The sequence below is a fragment of the Grus americana genome, chromosome 3 (genome assembly GCF_028858705.1).
Source record: "Grus americana isolate bGruAme1 chromosome 3, bGruAme1.mat, whole genome shotgun sequence".
Lineage (NCBI taxonomy): Eukaryota > Metazoa > Chordata > Aves > Gruiformes > Gruidae > Grus > Grus americana.
The window spans coordinates 10,092-36,617 of record NC_072854.1 but is presented as its reverse complement, the minus strand read 5'-3'; the positions used below and the strand labels follow the sequence as shown (position 1 = coordinate 36,617).

Below are 26,526 nucleotides of genomic sequence, written 5' to 3'. Positions count from 1 at the left end.
GCGGAGGACAGCCGAGCGACCGGAGTGACAGCAAAGGAAAGGCGGAGAGCAGGAGAAAGAAGCGTCTGCGCTGGCAAGCTCTCCCGGCAGCGCCGAGAGCCAGAGCTGCGGTGAGTCCTGGGCCCGCGGGGCCCCATCGCCTCTCCTCTGCGTCGCGGGCCCTCCTCTGCCCCCCTCGCTTTCCCACCCCGCTGTGGGGTTTTTTGGTTTGCTTTCTGCTCCCCGCTATGTTCTTTTTCCATCTCGCTCTGACGGGCTGCCTGTCCCCACCTTTTTTAGGTCCTCGCTCTCTCTGCCCCGTAGCCCGTGGCTATTGTTTCCTTCTCTCTCTCCCTGTCTCTCTGTCCGGCCCCCAGCCACTGTTTCTGCATTCCTCCCCCTCGGTCCTGTAGCCCGTCGGTATTTCTGCCGTCTCTGGCTCTCTCTGTGCGGCTCCTCGTTCCTGTTGTTCGAGGTCTTCCTTCTCGGCTCCGTAGCGAGTCGTCGTGAGTCTCTCTCTTTCTCCGTCCCTCTTGAGCCTCTTCCCTGCCCCTCGTTTTGAAGGCCCGCCTCTCTGTCCCAGCACCCGTCGCTACGGTTCCTTTTTTCGGTCTGGCTCCGTCTCGCTCCCCGTCCCTGTTTTTCTAAAGTCTCCCCTCTCTGCCTCCTAGCCCGTCGGTACCTTTTTCTTTCCCCGTCGCGGTTCGTCTGGCTCCCTGTCCCTCTTTCTTCCTTCCTTCCTTCCTCCCTGTCTGCCCCGCAGCCCGGCCCTTCGTTCCTTTCTCCTTCCCTCTCTGTCCCTCTCCCGGTCCCCGGCTTTAAACTCTGCTTCTCTGCCCGGTAGCTCGCCACCGTCTTACCTTTCCCCGTCTCTCTCTCTGTCCAGCTCCCTCTCTCGAATCTTCAATTCCTCCCTGTCGCTGCAGAAGCCTGTCGGGACTTTTTCCCCTGCCCGGCTTGCCTCTCCCTGTCTCGCGATTCCTCCCTCTCTGCCCTCTTAGCCGCGACCGTTTTTATATTCTCCGTCTCTCCCTCGGTCCGCCTCGAGATCCCGATTGTTTTTTAAAGCGACCGAATCGTCGAGGTTGGCAGAGACCTTTACGATTATCGGGTGGAACCGCAAACCTGGCGCTGGCAAGTCCCCCTCTGCCCCGCAGCCCGTCCCTTCCCTTCCGACGGCCTCTTTCTCCACCTCCCTCTGTCCGGCTCCCGGCCCCTCTTTTCCACTTCCGCCCTCTGTACCCTGTGGCTTTCCCCCTCTTCTTTCTCTCTCTGTCTCTGTTTGAGGAGGAGCAGCTGCCGCCCCAGCGTTCGCACCCCGTTCACGGTGTCGCGCGCACGCTTCTTCTCGGGCGCGCTTCCTCCTCCTCCTCCTCCGGGCTCGACCCGAGGCTTCCGGCAGCAGTCTCCGGGTGTCGGATTTTGTAAAATAATTAACGTAACTGAAAGGTGCAGCAGCGGGATCGGCCCGGGCGGGGCGCCTCCAGAGAGAGGGACCCCGAACAAAGAAATCCCGGGGCCGTTCCACGCTTGGGTCCCGGACACCCGCCCCTCGCGCGCTGTCCGCGCGTCCCTTAGTCCCGCGGTGACTTTTGGTCTGGGGTCTTCTACCGTCGTCTCGGATTCTTCTTCTGTATAGCTGTGGGCGGTGCGTTATTCCACAGGTGCTGCTGCGCCGATGCTCCGTACGTTCGCAGTAACGGGTAGAGCGGAAGGCTCCGTGGCCAGGGAAGAGCGGCACGGACACGTTCCTGCTCGCTCCGTTGCACCGGAATTTCGACGGCTGGGTTCGGCCGCTAAATTGATGGCGCTACCGGAAGAAATTTCAGAAAAGTGAGTACTGTGCTTGTCTTTAATCTTTTAAAGTAATTTTTCTACGGGCGCCCGGTCCGTGGCTTAGATATTTGGTTTGCGGCGAAACAGACCCGGAACGTGGCTCCAAGTAGCGTTCCGATTCGCTGAAATTCCCCGTAGTCAGAGAGCAAGAATGGTGAATGTTGCTTGGCGGTTTGAAATCTCAGGCTTTCTCTGAAAGCTGACCTGCCAGAATGAGCCGAAAGCAGACCGAACGCCAATAGGGATGCCGCAGAAAAGGTCCTCTTCTTGACAGGAGAAGAGCTTGGCGAAACGTCAGCGCCGTTTCCCGTAGGGCCTCCGACGTACCGGTTCGGCAAGCGTGGGCTTTGTGCGATTCCCTCGGGGACGATGGCGAACAAACGTTGTACGGCAGAGAGTATCTTAGCTTACTTTCCATCTCCTGCTCGGTTACTTGCAGAATATTTAATTTGGCGTCGCACGGACCCAGAGGGACGGGTCCCCAACTCATGCTGGTAGGGCAACCCCAGTACCAGCCGGTAAAATCGGAAAAGAGTACGACGTTTTGAAACGTTTGCCTTGCGAGGAGAAGGGCCGTCTCTCGTTAGGCAACTGAATTCTGCGACCGATTTCCACGCCTCACGCGCGTGCGTGCGCGCACACGCGCCCCCCCCCCCCCCCCCCAACAGGCAGGCTTTGAAGGAGGCAGTCCCTAAGGCAACGCGATCTAAAACGTGGAAGTTTTTTTTTCTATTTTTAATAGTTTCTTACGGATAGGAGGCTCGTGTGAGCATTTAGCCTGTCCTGTCCTTAATTCTGAACCCACTGGCTGGTGCAGAAGGACGGTCGTGTGACAAAAACAGCATGAAATTTGTCCCTGTGCCGGCTGCGTCCCGTGGTAAAGGAGTACATCTGTTATTCCTGCGTGAAAGATGTTTGATGAGCGTACCGCATCGTCAGAGCTGCTCTTGGTCTGCCTGCAAGCCGTGGGTTATGATTTAGAAATACGTTCGCCTACCGTTCCTTAACTGTGTGGTTTTGGTTTTTATTTTTTCAAAGAAAGGGTGGCTTTTTCGTCGATCTCTTTGTGAGAGTATCAAATCAGGCGGCGGTAAATACGTAGAAGCAACTAGGCGTACTACGGCGTGTACCGGACAGCGTTGGCGTGCCGCTCTGCTAGCAGCGGAGAGCCAGATGAGGATGCCCGTGGTAAGTACTCGTTCTGCCTCCGGCTGAACGGAAAGATTCTCATGTTGAGGGTTCCTGGGCTTGTCTGTGTGATTAGCATTACTTTTTTTTTTTTTTTTTTTTTTTTTTATATGAAACAGGGTCAGATAAGTGTTGATGAGTGGGACTTTGCGTACTCCTTTAGGTAGTTTTTCGTACTGAACCTTAGATCGGTTACAAAACTTAATCTTTGTGCAGTTTACACATTTTGTAGCAACTACAAAGACATTTATCCTGTAGGTAAGCTGAAAATAAAAATGCGGTTTCTCACCTGATTTTTCTTTCGGAGGAACGCTCGCCCCCAGCGGCTGGTTTTTTTTGCTAGTGTTGTCGGGGGGAAGGAACGGCGGCGCTTGCCTGGTTTCTTCCCCTAGCCAGGGACCTGAAACTTTGTTTTCCTCAGCTGTTTCACTAGAAATTTACAAGTGTCGGTGGTCAACAGTGGCAGAGAATTGGGTGGCGTTTTCAATTTCAAAGGGAAGGAACGTGTTGATGTTAATTCTGTTACCAAAAGCGAAGTACCAGCTGCTTCCTCTTTCTAGATCTTCTCTCCTTTCGCCGTCCTCCCCGAGGGGTAACGTGGCCACGCCGTATACCTTTTCTGCTCTGGTACCGTTCGTTTGGTACGCAGGAGCGCTGTGAAATAAATAGAAGGGCTACGGACAGACATCTGCCATCGTTGCGGCTGCCTTAAATCGTGTATTTGTCCCTTTAGCCCGTCATTTCCTTTCCGCTCAGTTGAGTTACGTGCAGCGTTAGGTTCCAGTCGAGAGCGGTGCCGCCGAACAACGCTCTCGGAGCGTGCGCGGAGGAGGGCGGCCGAGATGGCGAGAGGTCTCCGAGGCGAGACTTAGGGGGAGCGGCTGAGGTCACTTGGTTTGTTCAGCTTGGAGAAGGGAAGGCCGAGGGGTGACCTCATCGCAGTCTACACCTTCCTCGAGGGGGACGGCGGAGGGGGAGGCGCTGACCTCCGCTCTCTCCGGTGACCGGCACTAGGACCCGAGGAAACGGGACGAAGCTGCGTCAGGGCAAGTTCAGACCGGACGTTGGGAAAAGGCTTTTCACTGAGAGGGCGGTCGCTCAGTCGCGGAACAGGCTCCCCAGGGAAGCGGTCGCAGCCACCGAGCCTGTCAGGAGTTCAAGGAGCGTCTGAACGATGCTCTTAGTCGCACGGTTTAGTTTTAGGTAGTCCCGCGTGGAGCGGGGGCTTGGTCTCGGCGATCCGTATGGGTCCCTTCCAACTTGAGATACTCTATGATTCTGTGAAATCTTCTGGGTTAGAAACGACCTTATTGTAATAGAGAATTCGCTGAACGTGGCTTTGTGCAAGGACTGTCGTCTTAGAATATCTTTTTTTTTTTTCTTCCCCCCCCCCCCCCCAGATATGAGAAAAGCTCTGTCCAGAGATATGGAGACGAAATCAGTTGTACCTCACCCTGTGACACCGGAAGACATTGAGTAACTGTAAGCTGTGATGCTCAGTGAAATTACTAAGAGCGTTAAGTTTCCCGTGCCTTTGCTTTCACTCTCCCATTCTCTTGTCTTGCGGCACGTCGCATTTTTTGAGGCCGTGGAAGCGACACCGGGAGCGATGGGTTGTCAGAACCAGGTCCTCCTGCCCGTCGCTGGTTTTGCTTACCTTCGCCGTCTCTGTGTACCAGCCTGCATCTCTCTCTCTGTTCCTCAATCCCTGTCCTCTCTTCTCTGTTCTGCTTTGTTTCGCTGCGTATGTCCCGTTCCCTGTCCCACCTTTATCCTTCCTTCCTTCTTCCTCGCCTTTTTCTTTGTCCTTTTGTCCTGCTCCCCGACCCTGTTTCTCGCTCCATCTGACCGTCCTTTTCCTGGCACCTTTGTGTCTCTGCTCCTTGCCCCCGTCTTTCTCTCCCCTCTGCCCAGTCCTCGTCTCCCTCTTTTGTCTCTCTGTCCCTCTGTCCTCCTTCTGCCTCTGCCCCTCTGTCCTGCTCCCTGCCCCTCTTTTTCTCACTCTGCCCCAGCGTCCCGCTCCCCGGTCCTCTTTCCCTCTGTTGCTCTCTCCTTTTATCTCTCCTTCTCCCTGCTCCCCAGCCCGGTTCTCTCACGCTCCCACTTCCTTTTTTTATTCTCTGTTGCTCTGTCCTGCTCCCCGTGCCGCTGTCCCTCGCCGTACCTCTCGGTCCGGCTCCCTGCCCTTATTCTCTTTTCCTCCCTCGCCGTGGCGCTGCCCGCCCAGGGTCGTTTCTGCCTCTCTGTCCCGCTCCCCGTCCTGGTTTGTCGGTCGCCGTCCCGCTGCCTCTCTTCCTGCCGCTTCTTCCTGCCTCTCTGTCAGGCTCCCTGTCCCCGTCCTTCACTCGCCGTCCCTTTCCTTGCCTCGTGCTTTCTCGCTCGCCGCCGCCGCCCCCCCCATCCAGCTGGCTGCCCCTTTTCTCCTCTCTTCTAGCGTCCTGCAGCCGGCTCCTCGGTTTTGGCGGCAGCCTGCACGTAGCAGCCCAGCTCTCCAGCAGCCTGACGGACCGACCGTGTCTCTGGGTAGGACAGCCGAGGTGCCCCAGGGCCGGGCCCCGAGCCCCGGTGCGGAGTCTCTCCCGGAACCGGCTCTGTGTGTGACTGAATAAACGCTTGCGGTCTCTTTTGCCGTGCCGGCTGCGTTGGCGCTTCCTTTGCGGGGGGGGCGAGGGGCCGTGATGGAGGGCAGGGGAGGAGGTGTGTGTGGGGGTATTAACGTATTCAACAAGGTCACATTGCTCGCATCCTCGGGATCCAAAAGTGATGCTTCTTGGCTCCGCCCCTGACCAACGCCAAACGCCGCCCCCCACGCCAAACGCCGCCCCCCACGCCAAACGCCGCCCCCCACGCCAAACGCCGCCCCCCACGCAAACGCCGCCCCCCACGCAAACGCCGCCGCCCACGACTCACACCAAGCCCTGCCCCCATGCTAACTCCACCCCCACTCACGCCAAGCCCCGCCCCTCATGGAAACTCCGCCCCTCACGCAAACTCCGCCCCCACTCACGCCAAGCCCCGCCCCCCACGCAAACTCCGCCCCTCACGCAAACTCTGCCCCCGATGCACGCCAAACCCCGCCCCTGACGCAAACTCCGCCCCCGGTGCAAACTCTGCCCCGATGCAAGCCAAGCCCCGCCCCTCACGCAAACTCCGCCCCCACACAAACTCCGCCCCGATGCAAAATCCGCCCCGATGCATGCCAAGCCCCACCCCTCACGCAAACTCCGCCCCGACGCAAACTCCGCCCCTCACGCAAACTCCGCCCATCACGCAAACTCCGCCCCCGACGCACGCCAAGCCCCGCCCCTCACGAAAACTCCGCCCCCGACGCTAACCCCGACCCTCACGCAAACTCCGCCCCCGACGCACGCCAAGCCCCGCCCCCGACGCAAACCCCGCCCCTCACGCAAACTCCGCCCCGACGCAAACTCCACCCCTCACGCAGACTCCGCCCCCGACGCACGCCAAGCCCTGCCCCTCACGCAAACGCCGCCCCCGAGGCAAACTCCGCCCGTGATGCACGCCAAGCCCCGCCCCTCACGCAAACTCCGCCTCTGACGCCCGCCAAGCACCGCCCCTCACGCAAACTCCGCCCCCGACGCAAACTCCGCCCCGATGCAAGCCAAGCCCTGCCCCTCACGCAAACTCCGCCCCTGATGCACGCCAAGCCCCGCCCCTCACGCAAACTCCGCCCCCGACGCAAACTCCGCCCCTCACGCAAACTCCGCCCCTCACGCAAACTCCGCCCCCGACGCAAGCCAAGCCCCGCCCCTGACGCAAACTCCGCCCCTCACGCAAACTCCGCCCGCGACGCACGCCAAGCCCCGCCCCTCACGCAAACTCCGCCCCTCACGCAAACTCCGCCCCCACTCACGCCAAGCCCCGCCCCTGACGCAAACTCCGCCCCTCACGCAAACTCCGCCCCTCACGCAAACTCCGCCCCCGACGCAAGCCAAGCCCCGCCCCTGACGCAAACTCCGCCCCCGACGCAAACTCCGCCCCTCACGCAAACTCCGCCCCTCACGCAAACTCCGCCCCCGACGCACGCCAAGCCCCGCCCCTGACGCAAACTCCGCCCCCGACGCAAACTCCGCCCCCGACGCACGCCAAGCCCCGCCCCTCACGCAAACTCCGCCCCCGACGCACGCCAAGCCCCGCCCCTCACGCAGCGCACAGCGCATGCTCGCTCGGTGCTGCCGCCTAGCGACCAAATTTCGGTACTGCGGCGGCAGCGCCGCGCATGCCCAGTGCAGCGCCACGCCCCCTCCCCGGAACCGGCTGCCGGCAGCCGGTGTGCAGGGGCTGCTGTGAGCCGAGGGAGGAGCGGAGGCGTCGCCGGGCTGCGGCTGCACGGAGGGAGAAGGTGAGCGGGGCAGCGGGACGGACCGGCGGGTCCCGGGGAAAGCCCCGAGGAGGGCGGCGGCAGCGGTGCCGCCTCCGAGGAGAGGCGGGGGGGCGGCGGGATCCGTGTCACAGAGGGGAGGGGGGCTGCCCGGAGCCGTGCGGCGGGTGGGGGGGGTGCGCGCCGTGCCGGAACCGGGCGGGGAGACCGTCCGGAGCCGCGCGGCGGGGGCTGCCCGGAGCCGGCGGGCGTCCGCGCCTTTCGGAGGTGGCTGAGGGGAGGCGGGGGGGGGGGGGGGCGCCAGCCCGGAGCCGCGCTGCGGAGCTCGGGGCTGCCGTCGCGGCTCGGCGGGGCTTTCGGGTGAGTCGGCTTTCGGGTGAGGGCACGGGACGGTGTCCTCGCAGGGTCAGGAAGCGTGGAAGGCTGCCTCCCGCGGCACGCCGGGAGTTGCAGTCTTGGGGCACGCGGCTGCTGGTCGGCCATATTGGCTCCCCGGAGCACGCCGGGAAGTGTAGTCTTACGGCACTCTAATGGCTGCCACGCGGCGCTTGCCAGTGCGTGCCGGGAGGCGTGGTTTTCGCGGACGTGGCTGCCGGACAGCCCGACTTGCTCTCGCAGGAGCGCGAGGTTGGGGTTTTTTTGCCGGTTTCGAGTGGTTTTCTGCAGGCTTCCAGCCACTCCCGAGCAGCGGTGCGGCCATGCTACGAGAGCGCGCGCGCGCGGTGAGGCGTTGCCCGGTGTCCCGAGACGAGCGCTACCGGTCGGACTCTCCGGAAGCCTGTCCGTCAGCCCCAGGCCGCCCCCGAGCCCTGGCGTGAAGGCGGCAAGCTGGCCCTCGCCTGTGCCGCTTTCTTCCTGAACGGGGGTGCTGGCGGCGGCGGCAGCGGCAGCAGCGCAGGGAAAGAGCGGCGTCTCCGGAAGCCCCTGCAGAAGGAGGAGGGTCTCCGGCCAGGGCCGACCTCCGGTAGTAACGGCCACTGCTTTTTCTTTCCCTCTCCCAGGCCGCGCTGAGGACGTGGTTGCCCGTCCCTCCCTTGGGGATGCCGTCGACTGCACCCGCCTCGCCTGTGCCTGGCCTGGCTCGCCTCGTGGCGTGGGGGCGAAAAGGGACAGGCGGCGGAGCGCTTACCGGCCGTGGACAGGAGCTGCCCTAAGGGAAGCTGGAATGGCCAGAGAAAGGTGAAGAAGAAGAAGAAGAAGAAGAGATGGAAGGCTCTCCGGCCGGCAGCTGCCTCCCGCTGCAGGCAAGAGAGCGCCTGCCTCGCCGCGTGAGGAAAGATCCCTCGTTGCGCTCCGCGGCAGGTCAGGCTGCCGACGGGCACCGCAGGGTCGCCACGCGTAATCCAAAGCACGGTGCGGCCGCGTACCGAGGGAGGGAGGCAGGGAGGCAGGCTACTCATCTAGGCAGACTCGTCTCCTCGGAGCTGTAAGACACCCGTGTATTCTCTTAGGCGGAGGACAGCCGAGCGACCGGAGTGACAGCAAAGGAAAGGCGGAGAGCAGGAGAAAGAAGCGTCTGCGCTGGCAAGCTCTCCCGGCAGCGCCGAGAGCCAGAGCTGCGGTGAGTCCTGGGCCCGCGGGGCCCCATCGCCTCTCCTCTGCGTCGCGGGCCCTCCTCTGCCCCCCTCGCTTTCCCACCCCGCTGTGGGGTTTTTTGGTTTGCTTTCTGCTCCCCGCTATGTTCTTTTTCCATCTCGCTCTGACGGGCTGCCTGTCCCCACCTTTTTTAGGTCCTCGCTCTCTCTGCCCCGTAGCCCGTGGCTATTGTTTCCTTCTCTCTCTCCCTGTCTCTCTGTCCGGCCCCCAGCCACTGTTTCTGCATTCCTCCCCCTCGGTCCTGTAGCCCGTCGGTATTTCTGCCGTCTCTGGCTCTCTCTGTGCGGCTCCTCGTTCCTGTTGTTCGAGGTCTTCCTTCTCGGCTCCGTAGCGAGTCGTCGTGAGTCTCTCTCTTTCTCCGTCCCTCTTGAGCCTCTTCCCTGCCCCTCGTTTTGAAGGCCCGCCTCTCTGTCCCAGCACCCGTCGCTACGGTTCCTTTTTTCGGTCTGGCTCCGTCTCGCTCCCCGTCCCTGTTTTTCTAAAGTCTCCCCTCTCTGCCTCCTAGCCCGTCGGTACCTTTTTCTTTCCCCGTCGCGGTTCGTCTGGCTCCCTGTCCCTCTTTCTTCCTTCCTTCCTTCCTCCCTGTCTGCCCCGCAGCCCGGCCCTTCGTTCCTTTCTCCTTCCCTCTCTGTCCCTCTCCCGGTCCCCGGCTTTAAACTCTGCTTCTCTGCCCGGTAGCTCGCCACCGTCTTACCTTTCCCCGTCTCTCTCTCTGTCCAGCTCCCTCTCTCGAATCTTCAATTCCTCCCTGTCGCTGCAGAAGCCTGTCGGGACTTTTTCCCCTGCCCGGCTTGCCTCTCCCTGTCTCGCGATTCCTCCCTCTCTGCCCTCTTAGCCGCGACCGTTTTTATATTCTCCGTCTCTCCCTCGGTCCGCCTCGAGATCCCGATTGTTTTTTAAAGCGACCGAATCGTCGAGGTTGGCAGAGACCTTTACGATTATCGGGTGGAACCGCAAACCTGGCGCTGGCAAGTCCCCCTCTGCCCCGCAGCCCGTCCCTTCCCTTCCGACGGCCTCTTTCTCCACCTCCCTCTGTCCGGCTCCCGGCCCCTCTTTTCCACTTCCGCCCTCTGTACCCTGTGGCTTTCCCCCTCTTCTTTCTCTCTCTGTCTCTGTTTGAGGAGGAGCAGCTGCCGCCCCAGCGTTCGCACCCCGTTCACGGTGTCGCGCGCACGCTTCTTCTCGGGCGCGCTTCCTCCTCCTCCTCCTCCTTCGGGCTCGACCCGAGGCTTCCGGCAGCAGTCTCCGGGTGTCGGATTTTGTAAAATAATTAACGTAACTGAAAGGTGCAGCAGCGGGATCGGCCCGGGCGGGGCGCCTCCAAAGAGAGGGACCCCGAACAAAGAAATCCCGGGGCCGTTCCACGCTTGGGTCCCGGACACCCGCCCCTCGCGCGCTGTCCGCGCGTCCCTTAGTCCCGCGGTGACTTTTGGTCTGGGGTCTTCTACCGTCGTCTCGGATTCTTCTTCTGTATAGCTGTGGGCGGTGCGTTATTCCACAGGTGCCGCCGCGCCGATGCTCCGTACGTTCGCAGTAACGGGTAGAGCGGAAGGCTCCGTGGCCAGGGAAGAGCGGCACGGAGACGTTCCTGCTCGCTCCGTTGCACCGGAATTTCGACGGCTGGGTTCGGCCGCTAAATTGATGGCGCTACCGGAAGAAATTTCAGAAAAGTGAGTACTGTGCTTGTCTTTAATCTTTTAAAGTAATTTTTCTACGGGCGCCCGGTCCGTGGCTTAGATATTTGGTTTGCGGCGAAACAGACCCGGAACGTGGCTCCAAGTAGCGTTCCGATTCGCTGAAATTCCCCGTAGTCAGAGAGCAAGAATGGTGAATGTTGCTTGGCGGTTTGAAATCTCAGGCTTTCTCTGAAAGCTGACCTGCCAGAATGAGCCGAAAGCAGACCGAACGCCAATAGGGATGCCGCAGAAAAGGTCCTCTTCTTGACAGGAGAAGAGCTTGGCGAAACGTCAGCGCCGTTTCCCGTAGGGCCTCCGACGTACCGGTTCGGCAAGCGCGGGCTTTGTGCGATTCCCTCGGGGACGATGGCGAACAAACGTTGTACGGCAGAGAGTATCTTAGCTTACTTTCCATCTCCTGCTCGGTTACTTGCAGAATATTTAATTTGGCGTCGCACGGACCCAGAGGGACGGGTCCCCAACTCATGCTGGTAGGGCAACCCCAGTACCAGCCGGTAAAATCGGAAAAGAGTACGACGTTTTGAAACGTTTGCCTTGCGAGGAGAAGGGCCGTCTCTCGTTAGGCAACTGAATTCTGCGACCGATTTCCACGCCTCACGCGCGTGCGCGCACGCACACGCGCCCCCCCCCCCCCCCCCAACAGGCAGGCTTTGAAGGAGGCAGTCCCTAAGGCAACGCGATCTAAAACGTGGAAGTTTTTTTTTCTTCTATTTTTAATAGTTTCTTACGGATAGGAGGCTCGTGTGAGCGTTTAGCCTGTCCTGTCCTTAATTCTGAACCCACTGGCTGGTGCAGAAGGACGGTCGTGTGACAAAAACAGCATGAAATTTGTCCCTGTGCCGGCTGCGTCCCGTGGTAAAGGAGTACATCTGTTATTCCTGCGTGAAAGATGTTTGATGAGCGTACCGCATCGTCAGAGCTGCTCTTGGTCTGCCTGCAAGCCGTGGGTTATGATTTAGAAATACGTTCGCCTACCGTTCCTTAACTGTGTGGTTTTGGTTTTTATTTTTTCAAAGAAAGGGTGGCTTTTTCGTCGATCTCTTTGTGAGAGTATCAAATCAGGCGGCGGTAAATACGTAGAAGCAACTAGGCGTACTACGGCGTGTACCGGACAGCGTTGGCGTGCCGCTCTGCTAGCAGCGGAGAGCCAGATGAGGATGCCCGTGGTAAGTACTCGTTCTGCCTCCGGCTGAACGGAAAGATTCTCATGTTGAGGGTTCCTGGGCTTGTCTGTGTGATTAGCATTACTTTTTTTTTTTTTTTTTTTTTTTAATATGAAACAGGGTCAGATAAGTGTTGATGAGTGGGACTTTGCGTACTCCTTTAGGTAGTTTTTCGTACTGAACCTTAGATCGGTTACAAAACTTAATCTTTGTGCAGTTTACACGTTTTGTAGCAACTACAAAGACATTTATCCTGTAGGTAAGCTGAAAATAAAAATGCGGTTTCTCACCTGATTTTTCTTTCGGAGGAACGCTCGCCCCCAGCGGCTGGTTTTTTTTGCTAGTGTTGTCGGGGGGGAAGGAACGGCGGCGCTTGCCTGGTTTCTTCCCCTAGCCAGGGACCTGAAACTTTGTTTTCCTCAGCTGTTTCACTAGAAATTTACAAGTGTCGGTGGTCAACAGTGGCAGAGAATTGGGTGGCGTTTTCAATTTCAAAGGGAAGGAACGTGTTGATGTTAATTCTGTTACCAAAAGCGAAGTACCAGCTGCTTCCTCTTTCTAGATCTTCTCTCCTTTCGCCGTCCTCCCCGAGGGGTAACGTGGCCACGCCGTATACCTTTTCTGCTCTGGTACCGTTCGTTTGGTACGCAGGAGCGCTGTGAAATAAATAGAAGGGCTACGGACAGACATCTGCCATCGTTGCGGCTGCCTTAAATCGTGTATTTGTCCCTTTAGCCCGTCATTTCCTTTCCGCTCAGTTGAGTTACGTGCAGCGTTAGGTTCCAGTCGAGAGCGGTGCCGCCGAACAACGCTCTCGGAGCGTGCGCGGAGGAGGGCGGCCGAGATGGCGAGAGGTCTCCGAGGCGAGACTTAGGGGGAGCGGCTGAGGTCACTTGGTTTGTTCAGCTTGGAGAAGGGAAGGCCGAGGGGTGACCTCATCGCAGTCTACACCTTCCTCGAGGGGGACGGCGGAGGGGGAGGCGCTGACCTCCGCTCTCTCCGGTGACCGGCACTAGGACCCGAGGAAACGGGACGAAGCTGCGTCAGGGCAAGTTCAGACCGGACGTTGGGAAAAGGCTTTTCACTGAGAGGGCGGTCGCTCAGTCGCGGAACAGGCTCCCCAGGGAAGCGGTCGCAGCCACCGAGCCTGTCAGGAGTTCAAGGAGCGTCTGAACGATGCTCTTAGTCGCACGGTTTAGTTTTAGGTAGTCCCGCGTGGAGCGGGGGCTTGGTCTCGGCGATCCGTATGGGTCCCTTCCAACTTGAGATACTCTATGATTCTGTGAAATCTTCTGGGTTAGAAACGACCTTATTGTAATAGAGAATTCGCTGAACGTGGCTTTGTGCAAGGACTGTCGTCTTAGAATATCTTTTTTTTTTTTTTTCTTCCCCCCCCACACAGATATGAGAAAAGCTCTGTCCAGAGATATGGAGACGAAATCAGTTGTACCTCACCCTGTGACACTGGAAGACATTGAGTAACTGTAAGCTGTGATGCTCAGTGAAATTACTAAGAGCGTTAAGTTTCCCGTGCCTTTGCTTTCACTCTCCCATTCTTTGAGGCCGTGGAAGCGACACCGGGAGCGATGGGTTGTCAGAACCAGGTCCTCCTGCCCGTCGCTGGTTTTGCTTACCTTCGCCGTCTCTGTGTACCAGCCTGCATCTCTCTCTCTGTTCCTCAATCCCTGTCCTCTCTTCTCTGTTCTACTTTGTTTCGCTGCGTATGTCCCGTTCCCTGTCCCACCTTTATCCTTCCTTCCTTCTTCCTCGCCTTTTTCTTTGTCCTTTTGTCCTGCTCCCCGACCCTGTTTCTCGCTCCATCTGACCGTCCTTTTCCTGGCACCTTTGTGTCTCTGCTCCTTGCCCCCGTCTTTCTCTCCCCTCTGCCCAGTCCTCGTCTCCCTCTTTTGTCTCTCTGTCCCTCTGTCCTCCTTCTGCCTCTGCCCCTCTGTCTTGCTCCCTGCCCCTCTTTTTCTCACTCTGCCCCAGCGTCCCGCTCCCCGGTCCTCTTTCCCTCTGTTGCTCTCTCCTTCTCCCTGCTCCCCAGCCCGGTTCTCTCACGCTCCCGCTTCCTTTTTTTATTCTCTGTTGCTCTGTCCTGCTCCCCGTGCCACTGTCCCTCGCCGTACCTCTCGGTCCGGCTCCCTGCCCTTATTCTCTTTTCCTCCCTCGCCGTGGCGCTGCCCGCCCAGGGTCGTTCTGCCTCTCTGTCCCGCTCCCCGTCCTTGTTTGTCGGTCACCGTCCCGCTGCCTCTCTTCCTGCCGCTTCTTCCTCCCTCTCTGTCAGGCTCCCTGTCCCCGTCCTTCACTCGCCGTCCCTTTCCTTGCCTCGTGCTTTCTCGCTCGCCGCCGCCGCCCCCCCCTCCAGCTGGCTGCCCCTTTTCTCCTCTCTTCTAGCGTCCTGCAGCTGGCTCCTCTGTTTTGGCGGCAGCCTGCACGTAGCAGCCCAGCTCTCCAGCAGCCTGACGGACCGACCGTGTCTCTGGGTAGGACAGCCGAGGTGCCCCAGGGCCGGGCCCCGAGCCCCGGTGCGGAGTCTCTCCCGGAACCGGCTCTGTGTGTGACTGAATAAACGCTTGCGGTCTCTTTTGCCGTGCCGGCTGCGTTGGCGCTTCCTTTGCGGGGGGGCGAGGGGCCGTGATGGAGGGCAGGGGAGGAGGTGTGTGTGGGGGTATTAACGTATTCAACAAGGTCACATTGCTCGCATCCTCGGGATCCAAAAGTGATGCTTCTTGGCTCCGCCCCTGACCCATGCCAAACTCCCCCCCCCGCGCCCCCCCGCAAACTCCGCCCCCCCACACCAAACTCCGCCCCTCCATGCCAAACGCCGCCCCTCATGCAAACTCCGCCCTGATGCACGCCAAGCCCCCCCCACGCAAACTCCGCCCCCACACAAACTCCGCCCCCTGCACGCCAAGCCCCGCCCCAGCAAACTCCGCCCCTCATGCAAACTCCGCCCCCGATGCAAGCCAAGCCCCGCCCCTCATGCAAACCCCGCCCCTCACGCAAACCCCGCCCCTCACACAAACTCCGCCCCCGGTGCAAACTCCGCCCCGATGCAAGCCAAGCCCCGCCCCTCACACAAAACAAACCGCCCCTCATGCCAAACTCCGCCCCTCACGATACCTCCGCCCCTCACACAAACTCCGCCCCTGACGCACGCCAAGCCCTGCCCCTCACGCAAACTCCGCCCCTCACGCAAACTCCGCCCCTGACGCACGCCAAGCCCCGCCCCTCACGCAAACTCCGCCCCCGGCGCACACTCCGCCCCTCACGCAAACTCCGCCCCTCACGCAAACTCCGCCCCGATGCACGCCAAGCCCCGCCCCTCACGCAAACTCCGCCCCTCACGCAAACTCCGCCCCCGACGCACGCCAAGCCCCGCCCCTCACGCAAACTCCGCCCCGACGCAAGCCAAGCCCCGCCCCCGACGCAAACTCCGCCCCTCACGCAAACTCCGCCCCCGACGCACGCCAAGCCCCGCCCCTCACGCAAACTCCGCCCCCGACGCACGCCAAGCCCCGCCCCTCACGCAAACTCCGCCCCTCACGCAAACTCCGCCCCCGACGCACGCCAAGCCCCGCCCCCGACGCAAACTCCGCCCCTCACGCAAACTCCGCCCCGACGCAAGCCAAGCCCCGCCCCTCACGCAAACTCCGCCCCCGGCGCAAACTCCGCCCCGACGCACGCCAAGCCCCGCCCCCGACGCAAACTCCGCCCCTCACGCAAACTCCGCCCCTCACGCAAACTCCGCCCCCGACGCACGCCAAACTCCGCCCCTCACGCAAACTCCGCCCCTCACGCAAACTCCGCCCCCGACGCAAACGCCAAGCCCCGCCCCTCACGCAAACTCCGCCCCCGACGCAAACTCCGCCCCTCACGCAAACTCCGCCCCCGACGCACGCCAAGCCCCGCCCCTCACGCAAACTCCGCCCCCGACGCAAACTCCGCCCGCGACGCACGCAAGCCCGCCCCTCACGCAAACTCCGCCCCCGACGCACGCCAAGCCCGCCCCTCACGCAAACTCCGCCCCCGACGCACGCCAAGCCCCGCCCCTCACGCAAACTCCGCCCCCGACGCAAACTCCGCCCGCGACGCACGCCAAGCCCCGCCCCTCACGCAAACTCCGCCCCCGACGCACGCCAAGCCCCGCCCCTCACGCAGCGCACAGCGCATGCTCGCTCGGTGCTGCCGCCTAGTGACCAAATTTCGGTACTGCAGCGGCAGCGCCGCGCATGCGCAGTGCAGCGCCACGCCCCCTCCCCGGAACCGGCTGCCGGCAGCCGGTGTGCAGGGGCTGCTGTGAGCCGAGGGAGGAGCGGAGGCGTCGCCGGGCTGCGGCTGCACGGAGGGAGAAGGTGAGCGGGGCAGCGGGACGGACCGGCGGGTCCCGGGGAAAGCCCCGAGGAGGGCGGCGGCAGCGGTGCCGCCTCCGAGGAGAGGCGGGGGGGCGGCGGGGTCCGTGTCACAGAGGGGAGGGGGGCTGCCCGGAGCCGTGCGGCGGGTGGGGGGGTGCGCGCCGTGTCGGAACCGGGCGGGGAGACCGTCCGGAGCCGCGCGGCGGGGGCTGCCCGGAGCCGGCGGGCGTCCGCGCCTTTCGGAGGTGGCTGAGGGGAGGCGGGGGGGGGGGCGCCAGCCCGGAGCCGCGCTGCGGAGCTCGGGGCTGCCGTCGCGGCTCGGCGGGGCTTTCGGGTGAGTCGGCTTTGGGGTGAGGGCACGGGACGGTGTCCCCGCAGGGTCAGGAAGCGTGGAAGGCTGCCTCCCGCGGCACGCCGGGAGTTGCAGTCTTGGGGCACGCGGCTGCTGGTCGGCCATATTGGCTCCCCGGAGCACGCCGGGAAGTGTAGTCTTACGGCACTCTAATGGCTGCCACGCGGCGCTTGCCAGTGCGTGCCGGGAGGCGTCGTTTTCGCGGACGTGGCTGCCGGACAGCCCGACTTGCTCTCGCAGGAGCGCGAGGTTGGGGTTTTTTTGCCGGTTTCGAGTGGTTTTCTGCAGGCTTCCAGCCGCTCCCGAGCAGCGGTGCGGCCGTGCTACGAGAGCGCGCGCGCGCGCGGTGAGGCGTTGCCCGGTGTCCCGAGACGAGCGCTACCGGTCGGACTCTCCGGAAGCCTGTCCGGCAGCCCCAGGCCGCCCCCGAGCCCTGGCGTGAAGGCGGCAAGCTGGCCCTCGCCTGTGCCGCTTTCTTCCTGAACAGGGGTGCTGGCGGCGGCGGCAGCGGCAGCAGCGCGGGGAAAGAGCGGCGTCTCCGGAAGCCCCTGCAGAAGGAGGAGGGTCTCCGGCCAGGGCCGACCTCCGGTAGTAACGGCCACTGCTTTTTCTTTCCCTCTCCCAGGCCGCGCTGAGGACGTGGTTGCCCGTCCCTCCCTTGGGGATGCCGTCGACTGCACCCGCCTCGCCTGTGCCTGGCCTGGCTCGCCTCGTGGCGTGGGGGCGAAAAGGGACAGGCGGCGGAGCGCTTACCGGCCGTGGACAGGAGCTGCCCTAAGGGAAGCTGGAATGGCCAGAGAAAGGTGAAGAAGAAGAAGAAGAAGAAGAGATGGAAGGCTCTCCGGCCGGCAGCTGCCTCCCGCTGCAGGCAAGAGAGCGCCTGCCTTGCCGCGTGAGGAAAGATCCCTCGTTGCGCTCCGCGGCAGGTCAGGCTGCCGACGGGCACCGCAGGGTCGCCACGCGTAATCCAAAGCACGGTGCGGCCGCGTACCGAGGGAGGGAGGGAGGGAGGCAGGCTACTCATCTAGGCAGACTCGTCTCCTCGGAGCTGTAAGACACCCGTGTATTCTCTTAGGCGGAGGACAGCCGAGCGACCGGAGTGACAGCAAAGGAAAGGCGGAGAGCGGGAGAAAGAAGCGTCTGCGCTGGCAAGCTCTCCCGGCAGCGCCGAGAGCCAGAGCTGCGGTGAGTCCTGGGCCCGCGGGGCCCCATCGCCTCTCCTCTGCGTCGCGGGCCCTCCTCTGCCCCCCTCGCTTTCCCACCCCGCTGTGGGGTTTTTTGGTTTGCTTTCTGCTCCCCGCTATGTTCTTTTTCCATCTCGCTCTGACGGGCTGCCTGTCCCCACCTTTTTTAGGTCCTCGCTCTCTCTGCCCCGTAGCCCGTGGCTATTGTTTCCTTCTCTCTCTCCCTGTCTCTCTGTCCGGCCCCCAGCCACTGTTTCTGCATTCCTCCCCCTCGGTCCTGTAGCCCGTCGGTATTTCTGCCATCTCTGGCTCTCTCTGTGCGGCTCCTCGTTCCTGTTGTGCGAGGTCTTCCTTCTCGGCTCCGTAGCGAGTCGTCGTGAGTCTCTCTCTTTCTCCGTCCCTCTTGAGCCTCTTCCCTGCCCCTCGTTTTGAAGGCCCGCCTCTCTGTCCCGGCACCCGTCGCTATGGTTCCTTTTTTCGGTCTGGCTCCGTCTCGCTCCCCGTCCCTGTTTTTCTAAAGTCTCCCCTCTCTGCCTCCTAGCCCGTCGGTACCTTTTTCTTTCCCCGTCGCGGTTCGTCTGGCTCCCTGTCCCTCTTTCTTTCTTCCTTCCTTCCTTCCTCCCTGTCTGCCCCGCAGCCCGTCCCTTCGTTCCTTTCTCCTTCCCTCTCTGTCCCTCTCCCGGTCCCCGGCATTAAACTCTGCTTCTCTGCCCGGTAGCTCGCCACCGTCTTACCTTTCCCCGTCTCTCTCTCTGTCCAGCTCCCTCTCTCGAATCTTCAATTCCTCCCTGTCGCTGCAGAAGCCTGTCGGGACTTTTTCCCCTGCCCGGCTTGCCTCTCCCTGTCTCGCGATTCCTCCCTCTCTGCCCTCTTAGCCGCGACCGTTTTTATATTCTCCGTCTCTCCCTCGGTCCGCCTCGAGATCCCGATTGTTTTTTAAAGCGACCGAATCGTCGAGGTTGGCAGAGACCTTTACGATTATCGGGTGGAACCGCGAACCTGGCGCTGGCAAGTCCCCCTCTGCCCCGCAGCCCGTCCCTTCCCTTCCGACGGCCTCTTTCTCCACCTCCCTCTGTCCGGCTCCCGGCCCCTCTTTTCCACTTCCGCCCTCTGTACCCTGTGGCTTTCCCCCTCTTCTTTCTCTCTCTGTCTCTGTTTGAGGAGGAGCAGCTGCCGCCCCAGCGTTCGCACCCCGTTCACGGTGTCGCGCGCACGCTTCTTCTCGGGCGCGCTTCCTCCTCCTCCTCCGGGCTCGACCCGAGGCTTCCGGCAGCAGTCTCCGGGTGTCGGATTTTGTAAAATAATTAACGTAACTGAAAGGTGCAGCAGCGGGATCGGCCCGGGCGGGGCGCCTCCAAAGAGAGGGACCCCGAACAAAGAAATCCCGGGGCCGTTCCACGCTTGGGTCCCGGACACCCGCCCCTCGCGCGCTGTCCGCGCGTCCCTTAGTCCCGCGGTGACTTTTGGTCTGGGGTCTTCTACCGTCGTCTCGGATTCTTCTTCTGTATAGCTGTGGGCGGTGCGTTATTCCACAGGTGCTGCTGCGCCGATGCTCCGTACGTTCGCAGTAACGGGTAGAGCGGAAGGCTCCGTGGCCAGGGAAGAGCGGCACGGACACGTTCCTGCTCGCTCCGTTGCACCGGAATTTCGACGGCTGGGTTCGGCCGCTAAATTGATGGCGCTACCGGAAGAAATTTCAGAAAAGTGAGTACTGTGCTTGTCTTTAATCTTTTAAAGTAATTTTTCTACGGGCGCCCGGTCCGTGGCTTAGATATTTGGTTTGCGGCGAAACAGACCCGGAACGTGGCTCCAAGTAGCGTTCCGATTCGCTGAAATTCCCCGTAGTCAGAGAGCAAGAATGGTGAATGTTGCTTGGCGGTTTGAAATCTCAGGCTTTCTCTGAAAGCTGACCTGCCAGAATGAGCCGAAAGCAGGCCGAACGCCAATAGGGATGCCGCAGAAAAGGTCCTCTTCTTGACAGGAGAAGAGCTTGGCGAAACGTCAGCGCCGTTTCCCGTAGGGCCTCCGACGTACCGGTTCGGCAAGCGTGGGCTTTGTGCGATTCCCTCGGGGACGATGGCGAACAAACCTTGTACGGCAGAGAGCATCTTAGCTTACTTTCCATCTCCTGCTCGGTTACTTGCAGAATATTTAATTTGGCGTCGCACGGACCCAGAGGGACGGGTCCCCAACTCATGCTGGTAGGGCAACCCCAGTACCAGCCGGTAAAATCGGAAAAGAGTACGACGTTTTGAAACGTTTGCCTTGCGAGGAGAAGGGCCGTCTCTCGTTAGGCAACTGAATTCTGCGACCGATTTCCACGCCTCACGCGCGTGCGTGCGCGCACACGCGCCCCCCCCCCCCCCCCCCCCCCAACAGGCAGGCTTTGAAGGAGGCAGTCCCTAAGGCAACGCGATCTAAAACGTGGAAGTTTTTTTTTCTATTTTTAATAGTTTCTTACGGATAGGAGGCTCGTGTGAGCGTTTAGCCTGTCCTGTCCTTAATTCTGAACCCACTGGCTGGTGCAGAAGGACGGTCGTGTGACAAAAACAGCATGAAATTTGTCCCTGTGCCGGCTGCGTCCCGTGGTAAAGGAGTACATCTGTTATTCCTGCGTGAAAGATGTTTGATGAGCGTACCGCATCGTCAGAGCTGCTCTTGGTCTGCCTGCAAGCCGTGGGTTATGATTTAGAAATACGTTCGCCTACCGTTCCTTAACTGTGTGGTTTTGGTTTTTATTTTTTCAAAGAAAGGGTGGCTTTTTCGTCGATCTCTTTGTGAGAGTATCAAATCAGGCGGCGGTAAATACGTAGAAGCAACTAGGCGTACTACGGCGTGTACCGGACAGCGTTGGCGTGCCGCTCTGCTAGCAGCGGAGAGCCAGATGAGGATGCCCGTGGTAAGTACTCGTTCTGCCTCCGGCTGAACGGAAAGATTCTCATGTTGAGGGTTCCTGGGCTTGTCTGTGTGATTAGCATTACTTTTTTTTTTTTTTTTTTTTTTAATATGAAACAGGGTCAGATAATTGTTGATGAGTGGGACTTTGCGTACTCCTTTAGGTAGTTTTTCGTACTGAACCTTAGATCGGTTACAAAACTTAATCTTTGTGCAGTTTACACGTTTTGTAGCAACTACAAAGACATTTATCCTGTAGGTAAGCTGAAAATAAAAATGCGGTTTCTCACCTGATTTTTCTTTCGGAGGAACGCTCGCCCCCAGCGGCTGGTTTTTTTTGCTAGTGTTGTCGGGGGAAGGAACGGCGGCGCTTGCCTGGTTTCTTCCCCTAGCCAGGGACCTGAAACTTTGTTTTCCTCAGCTGTTTCACTAGAAATTTACAAGTGTCGGTGGTCAACAGTGGCAGAGAATTGGGTGGCGTTTTCAATTTCAAAGGGAAGGAACGTGTTGATGTTAATTCTGTTACCAAAAGCGAAGTACCAGCTGCTTCCTCTTTCTAGATCTTCTCTCCTTTCGCCGTCCTCCCCGAGGGGTAACGTGGCCACGCCGTATACCTTTTCTGCTCTGGTACCGTTCGTTTGATACGCAGGAGCGCTGTGAAATAAATAGAAGGGCTACGGACAGACATCTGCCATCGTTGCGGCTGCCTTAAATCGTGTATTTGTCCCTTTAGCCCGTCATTTCCTTTCCGCTCAGTTGAGTTACGTGCAGCGTTAGGTTCCAGTCGAGAGCGGTGCCGCCGAACAACGCTCTGGGAGCGTGCGCGGAGGAGGGCGACCGAGATGGCGAGAGGTCTCCGAGGCGAGACTTAGGGGGAGCGGCTGAGGTCACTTGGTTTGTTCAGCTTGGAGAAGGGAAGGCCGAGGGGTGACCTCATCGCAGTCTACACCTTCCTCGAGGGGGACGGCGGAGGGGGAGGCGCTGACCTCCGCTCTCTCCGGTGACCGGCACTAGGACCCGAGGAAACGGGACGAAGCTGCGTCAGGGCAAGTTCAGACCGGACGTTGGGAAAAGGCTTTTCACTGAGAGGGCGGTCGGTCAGTCACGGAACAGGCTCCCCAGGGAAGCGGTCGCAGCCACCGAGCCTGTCAGGAGTTCAAGGAGCGTCTGAACGATGCTCTTAGTCGCACGGTTTAGTTTTAGGTAGTCCCGCGTGGAGCGGGGGCTTGGTCTCGGTGATCCGTATGGGTCCCTTCCAACTTGAGATACTCTATGATTCTGTGAAATCTTCTGGGTTAGAAACGACCTTATTGTAATAGAGAATTCGCTGAACGTGGCTTTGTGCAAGGACTGTCGTCTTAGAATATCTTTTTTTTTTTTCTTCCCCCCCCCCCTAGATATGAGAAAAGCTCTGTCCAGAGATATGGAGACGAAATCAGTTGTACCTCACCCTGTGACACCGGAAGACATTGAGTAACTGTAAGCTGTGATGCTCAGTGAAATTACTAAGAGCGTTAAGTTTCCCGTGCCTTTGCTTTCACTCTCCCATTCTCTTGTCTTGCGGCACGTCGCATTTTTTGAGGCCGTGGAAGCGACACCGGGAGCGATGGGTTGTCAGAACCAGGTCCTCCTGCCTGTCGCTGGTTTTGCTTACCTTCGCCGTCTCTGTGTACCAGCCTGCATCTCTCTCTCTGTTCCTCAATCCCTGTCCTCTCTTCTCTGTTCTGCTTTGTTTCGCTGCGTATGTCCCGTTCCCTGTCCCACCTTTATCCTTCCTTCCTTCTTCCTCGCCTTTTTCTTTGTCCTTTTGTCCTGCTCCCCGACCCTGTTTCTCGCTCCATCTGACCGTCCTTTTCCTGGCACCTTTGTGTCTCTGCTCCTTGCCCCCGTCTTTCTCTCCCCTCTGCCCAGTCCTCGTCTCCCTCTTTTGTCTCTCTGTCCCTCTGTCCTCCTTCTGCCTCTGCCCCTCTGTCCTGCTCCCTGCCCCTCTTGTTCTCACTCTGCCCCAGCGTCCCGCTCCCCGGTCCTCTTTCCCTCTGTTGCTCTCTCCTTTTATCTCTCCTTCTCCCTGCTCCCCAGCCCGGTTCTCTCACGCTCCCGCTTCCTTTTTTTATTCTCTGTTGCTCTGTCCTGCTCCCCGTGCCGCTGTCCCTCGCCGTACCTCTCGGTCCGGCTCCCTGCCCTTATTCTCTTTTCCTCCCTCGCCGTGGCGCTGCCCGCCCAGGGTCGTTTCTGCCTCTCTGTCCCGCTCCCCGTCCTGGTTTGTCGGTCGCCGTCCCGCTGCCTCTCTTCCTGCCGCTTCTTCCTCCCTCTCTGTCAGGCTCCCTGTCCCCGTCCTTCACTCGCCGTCCCTTTCCTTGCCTCGTGCTTTCTCGCTCGCCGCCGCCGCCCCCCCCATCCAGCTGGCTGCCCCTTTTCTCCTCTCTTCTAGCGTCCTGCAGCTGGCTCCTCGGTTTTGGCGGCAGCCTGCACATAGCAGCCCAGCTCTCCAGCAGCCTGACGGACCGACCGTGTGTCTGTTCCACGCCGGACTGGCGAGCGTGGCTCCGGGTAGGACAGCCGAGGTGCCCCAGGGCCGGGCCCCGAGCCCCGGTGCGGAGTCTCTCCCGGAACCGGCTCTGTGTGTGACTGAATAAACGCTTGCGGTCTCTTTTGCCGTGCCGGCTGCGTTGGCGCTTCCTTTGCGGGGGGGGGGGGGCCGTGATGGAGGGCAGGGGAGGAGGTGTGTGGGGGTATTAACGTATTCAACAAGGTCACATTGCTCGCATCCTCGGGATCCAAAAGTGATGCTTCTTGGCTCCGCCCCTGACCCATGCCAAACTCCGCCCCCCCCCCCCCCGCAAACTCCGCCCCCCACGCAAACTCCGCCCCTCACGCCCGCCAAGCCCCCCCCCCTCATGCAAACCGCCGCCCCAGCACAAACTCCGCCCTGATGCACGCCAAGCCCCGCCCCTCAGGCAAACTCCGCCCTCACGCAAACTCCGCCCTGACGCAACCCGCCAAGCCCCCCCCGCAATGCAAACTCCGCCCCCACACAACCCAAGACAACAAACTCCGCCCTGTGCAACGCCCCCCGCCCGATGCCAAGCCCGCCCCTCACGCAAACTCCGCCCCGATGCAAGCCAAACTCCGCCCCTACGCAAACCCCGCCCTCACGCAAACCCCGCCCCCTCACGCAAGCCCCGCCCCCTCACGCAAACTCCGCCCCTCACGCAAACTCCGCCCCGACGCACGCCAAGCCCCGCCCCTCACGCAAACTCCGCCCCCGATGCAAACTCCGCCCCTCACGCAAACTCCGCCCCCGACGCACGCCAAGCCGCCCCTCACGCAAACTCCGCCCCTCACGCAAACTCCGCCCCCACGCAAACTCCGCCCCTCACGCAAACTCCGCCCCGACGCAAGCCAAGCCCCGCCCCCGACGCAAACTCCGCCCCTCACGCAAACTCCGCCCCGACGCACGCCAAGCCCCCGCCCCTCACGCAAACTCCGCCCCCGGCGCAAACTCCCCCGCCCCTAACCAAACTCCGCCCCCGACGCAAACTCCGCCCCACGCACAAAGCTCCCGCGCCCTCACGCAAACTCCGCCCCGACGCAAGCCAAGCCCGCCCCTGACGAAACTCCGCCCCCGCGCAAACTCCGCCCCGACGCACGCCAAGCCCCGCCCCTCACGCAAACTCCGCCCCCGACGCAAACTCCGCCCCTCACGCAAACTCCGCCCCCGACGCACGCCAAGCCCCGCCCCCCGACGCAAACTCCGCCCCTCACGCAAACTCCGCCCCCGACGCAAACCCGCCCCCGCAAGCAAGCCCGCCCCCCACGCAAACTCCGCCCTCACGCAAACTCCGCCCCGACGCACGCCAAGCCCCGCCCCTCACGCAAACTCCGCCCCCGACGCACCCGCCCGCGACGCAGCACAAGCCCCGCCCCCTCACGCAAACTCCGCCCCCGACGCACGCCAAGCCCCGCCCCTCACGCAAACTCCGCCCCCGACGCACGCCAAGCCCCGCCCCTCACGCAAACTCCGCCCCCACGCAAACTCCGCCCGCGACGCACGCCAAGCCCCGCCCCTCACGCAAACTCCGCCCCCGACGCACGCCAAGCCCCGCCCCTCACGCATCGCACAGCGCATGCTCGCTCGGTGCTGCCGCCTAGCGACCAAATTTCGGTACTGCAGCGGCAGCGCCGCGCATGCGCAGTGCAGCGCCACGCCCCCTCCCCGGAACCGGCTGCCGGCAGCCGGTGTGCAGGGGCTGCTGTGAGCCGAGGGAGGAGCGGAGGCGTCGCCGGGCTGCGGCTGCACGGAGGGAGAAGGTGAGCGGGGCAGCGGGACGGACCGGCGGGTCCCGGGGAAAGCCCCGAGGAGGGCGGCGGCAGCGGTGCCGCCTCCGAGGAGAGGCGGGGGGGGGGGGGGGGGGGGTCCGTGTCACAGAGGGGTGGGGGGCTGCCCGGAGCCGTGCGGCGGGTGGGGGGGGTGCGCGCCGTGTCGGAACCGGGCGGGGAGACCGTCCGGAGCCGCGCGGCGGGGGCTGCCCGGAGCCGGCGGGCGTCCGCGCCTTTCGGAGGTGGCTGAGGGGAGGCGGGGGGGGGGGGGGCGCCAGCCCGGAGCCGCGCTGCGGAGCTCGGGGCTGCCGTCGCGGCTCGGCGGGGCTTTCGGGTGAGTCGGCTTTGGGGTGAGGGCACGGGACGGTGTCCCCGCAGGGTCAGGAAGCGTGGAAGGCTGCCTCCCGCGGCACGCCGGGAGTTGCAGTCTTGGGGCACGCGGCTGCTGGTCGGCCATATTGGCTCCCCGGAGCACGCCGGGAAGTGTAGTCTTACGGCACTCTAATGGCTGCCACGCGGCGCTTGCCAGTGCGTGCCGGGAGGCGTCGTTTTCGCGGACGTGGCTGCCGGACAGCCCGACTTGCTCTCGCAGGAGCGCGAGGTTGGGGTTTTTTTGCCGGTTTCGAGTGGTTTTCTGCAGGCTTCCAGCCACTCCCGAGCAGCGGTGCGGCCGTGCTACGAGAGCGCGCGCGCGCGCGGTGAGGCGTTGCCCGGTGTCCCGAGACGAGCGCTACCGGTCGGACTCTCCGGAAGCCTGTCCGGCAGCCCCAGGCCGCCCCCGAGCCCTGGCGTGAAGGCGGCAAGCTGGCCCTCGCCTGTGCCGCTTTCTTCCTGAACAGGGGTGCTGGCGGCGGCGGCAGCGGCAGCAGCGCGGGGAAAGAGCGGCGTCTCCGGAAGCCCCTGCAGAAGGAGGAGGGTCTCCGGCCAGGGCCGACCTCCGGTAGTAACGGCCGCTGCTTTTTCTTTCCCTCTCCCAGGCCGCGCTGAGGACGTGGTTGCCCGTCCCTCCCTTGGGGATGCCGTCGACTGCACCCGCCTCGCCTGTGCCTGGCCTGGCTCGCCTCGTGGCGTGGGGGCGAAAAGGGACAGGCGGCGGAGCGCTTACCGGCCGTGGACAGGAGCTGCCCTAAGGGAAGCTGGAATGGCCAGAGAAAGGTGAAGAAGAAGAAGAAGAAGAAGAGATGGAAGGCTCTCCGGCCGGCAGCTGCCTCCCGCTGCAGGCAAGAGAGCGCCTGCCTCGCCGGGTGAGGAAAGATCCCTCGTTGCGCTCCGCGGCAGGTCAGGCTGCCGACGGGCACCGCAGGGTCGCCACGCGTAATCCAAAGCACGGTGCGGCCGCGTACCGAGGGAGGCAGGGAGGGAGGCAGGCTACTCATCTAGGCAGACTCGTCTCCTCGGAGCTGTAAGACACCCGTGTATTCTCTTAGGCGGAGGACAGCCGAGCGACCGGAGTGACAGCAAAGGAAAGGCGGAGAGCGGGAGAAAGAAGCGTCTGCGCTGGCAAGCTCTCCCGGCAGCGCCGAGAGCCAGAGCTGCGGTGAGTCCTGGGCCCGCGGGGCCCCATCGCCTCTCCTCTGCGTCGCGGGCCCTCCTCTGCCCCCCTCGCTTTCCCACCC

General features: G+C 61.8%; 1 protein-coding gene across 5 annotated transcripts; it reads left to right on the top strand.

The window, feature by feature from the left end:
• On the top strand, window positions 1–24,867 carry LOC129205099 (uncharacterized). Of its 5 annotated transcripts, XM_054822177.1 has the most exons (6): window positions 1–110; window positions 1,644–1,812; window positions 8,347–8,613; window positions 8,797–8,906; window positions 19,231–19,399; window positions 21,988–23,215. In XM_054822177.1, exon 6 carries the CDS (start codon window positions 22,080–22,082, stop codon window positions 23,019–23,021), a length of 942 nt encoding a protein of 313 aa, XP_054678152.1. In that variant the 5' UTR covers window positions 1–110; window positions 1,644–1,812; window positions 8,347–8,613; window positions 8,797–8,906; window positions 19,231–19,399; window positions 21,988–22,079; the 3' UTR covers window positions 23,022–23,215. The 5 variants fall into 5 exon arrangements, 4 of the variants coding, with proteins under 4 accessions (XP_054678152.1, XP_054678151.1, XP_054678149.1 ...); XR_008576609.1 differs by lacking the exons at window positions 1–110; window positions 1,644–1,812; window positions 8,347–8,613; window positions 8,797–8,906; window positions 19,231–19,399 and adding exons at window positions 21,304–21,636; window positions 24,765–24,867 and having other exon boundaries at window positions 21,988–23,140; XM_054822176.1 differs by lacking the exons at window positions 1–110; window positions 1,644–1,812; window positions 8,347–8,613; window positions 8,797–8,906 and having other exon boundaries at window positions 18,311–19,399.
• The last annotated feature ends 1,659 nt before the right edge of the window (window positions 24,868–26,526 follow it).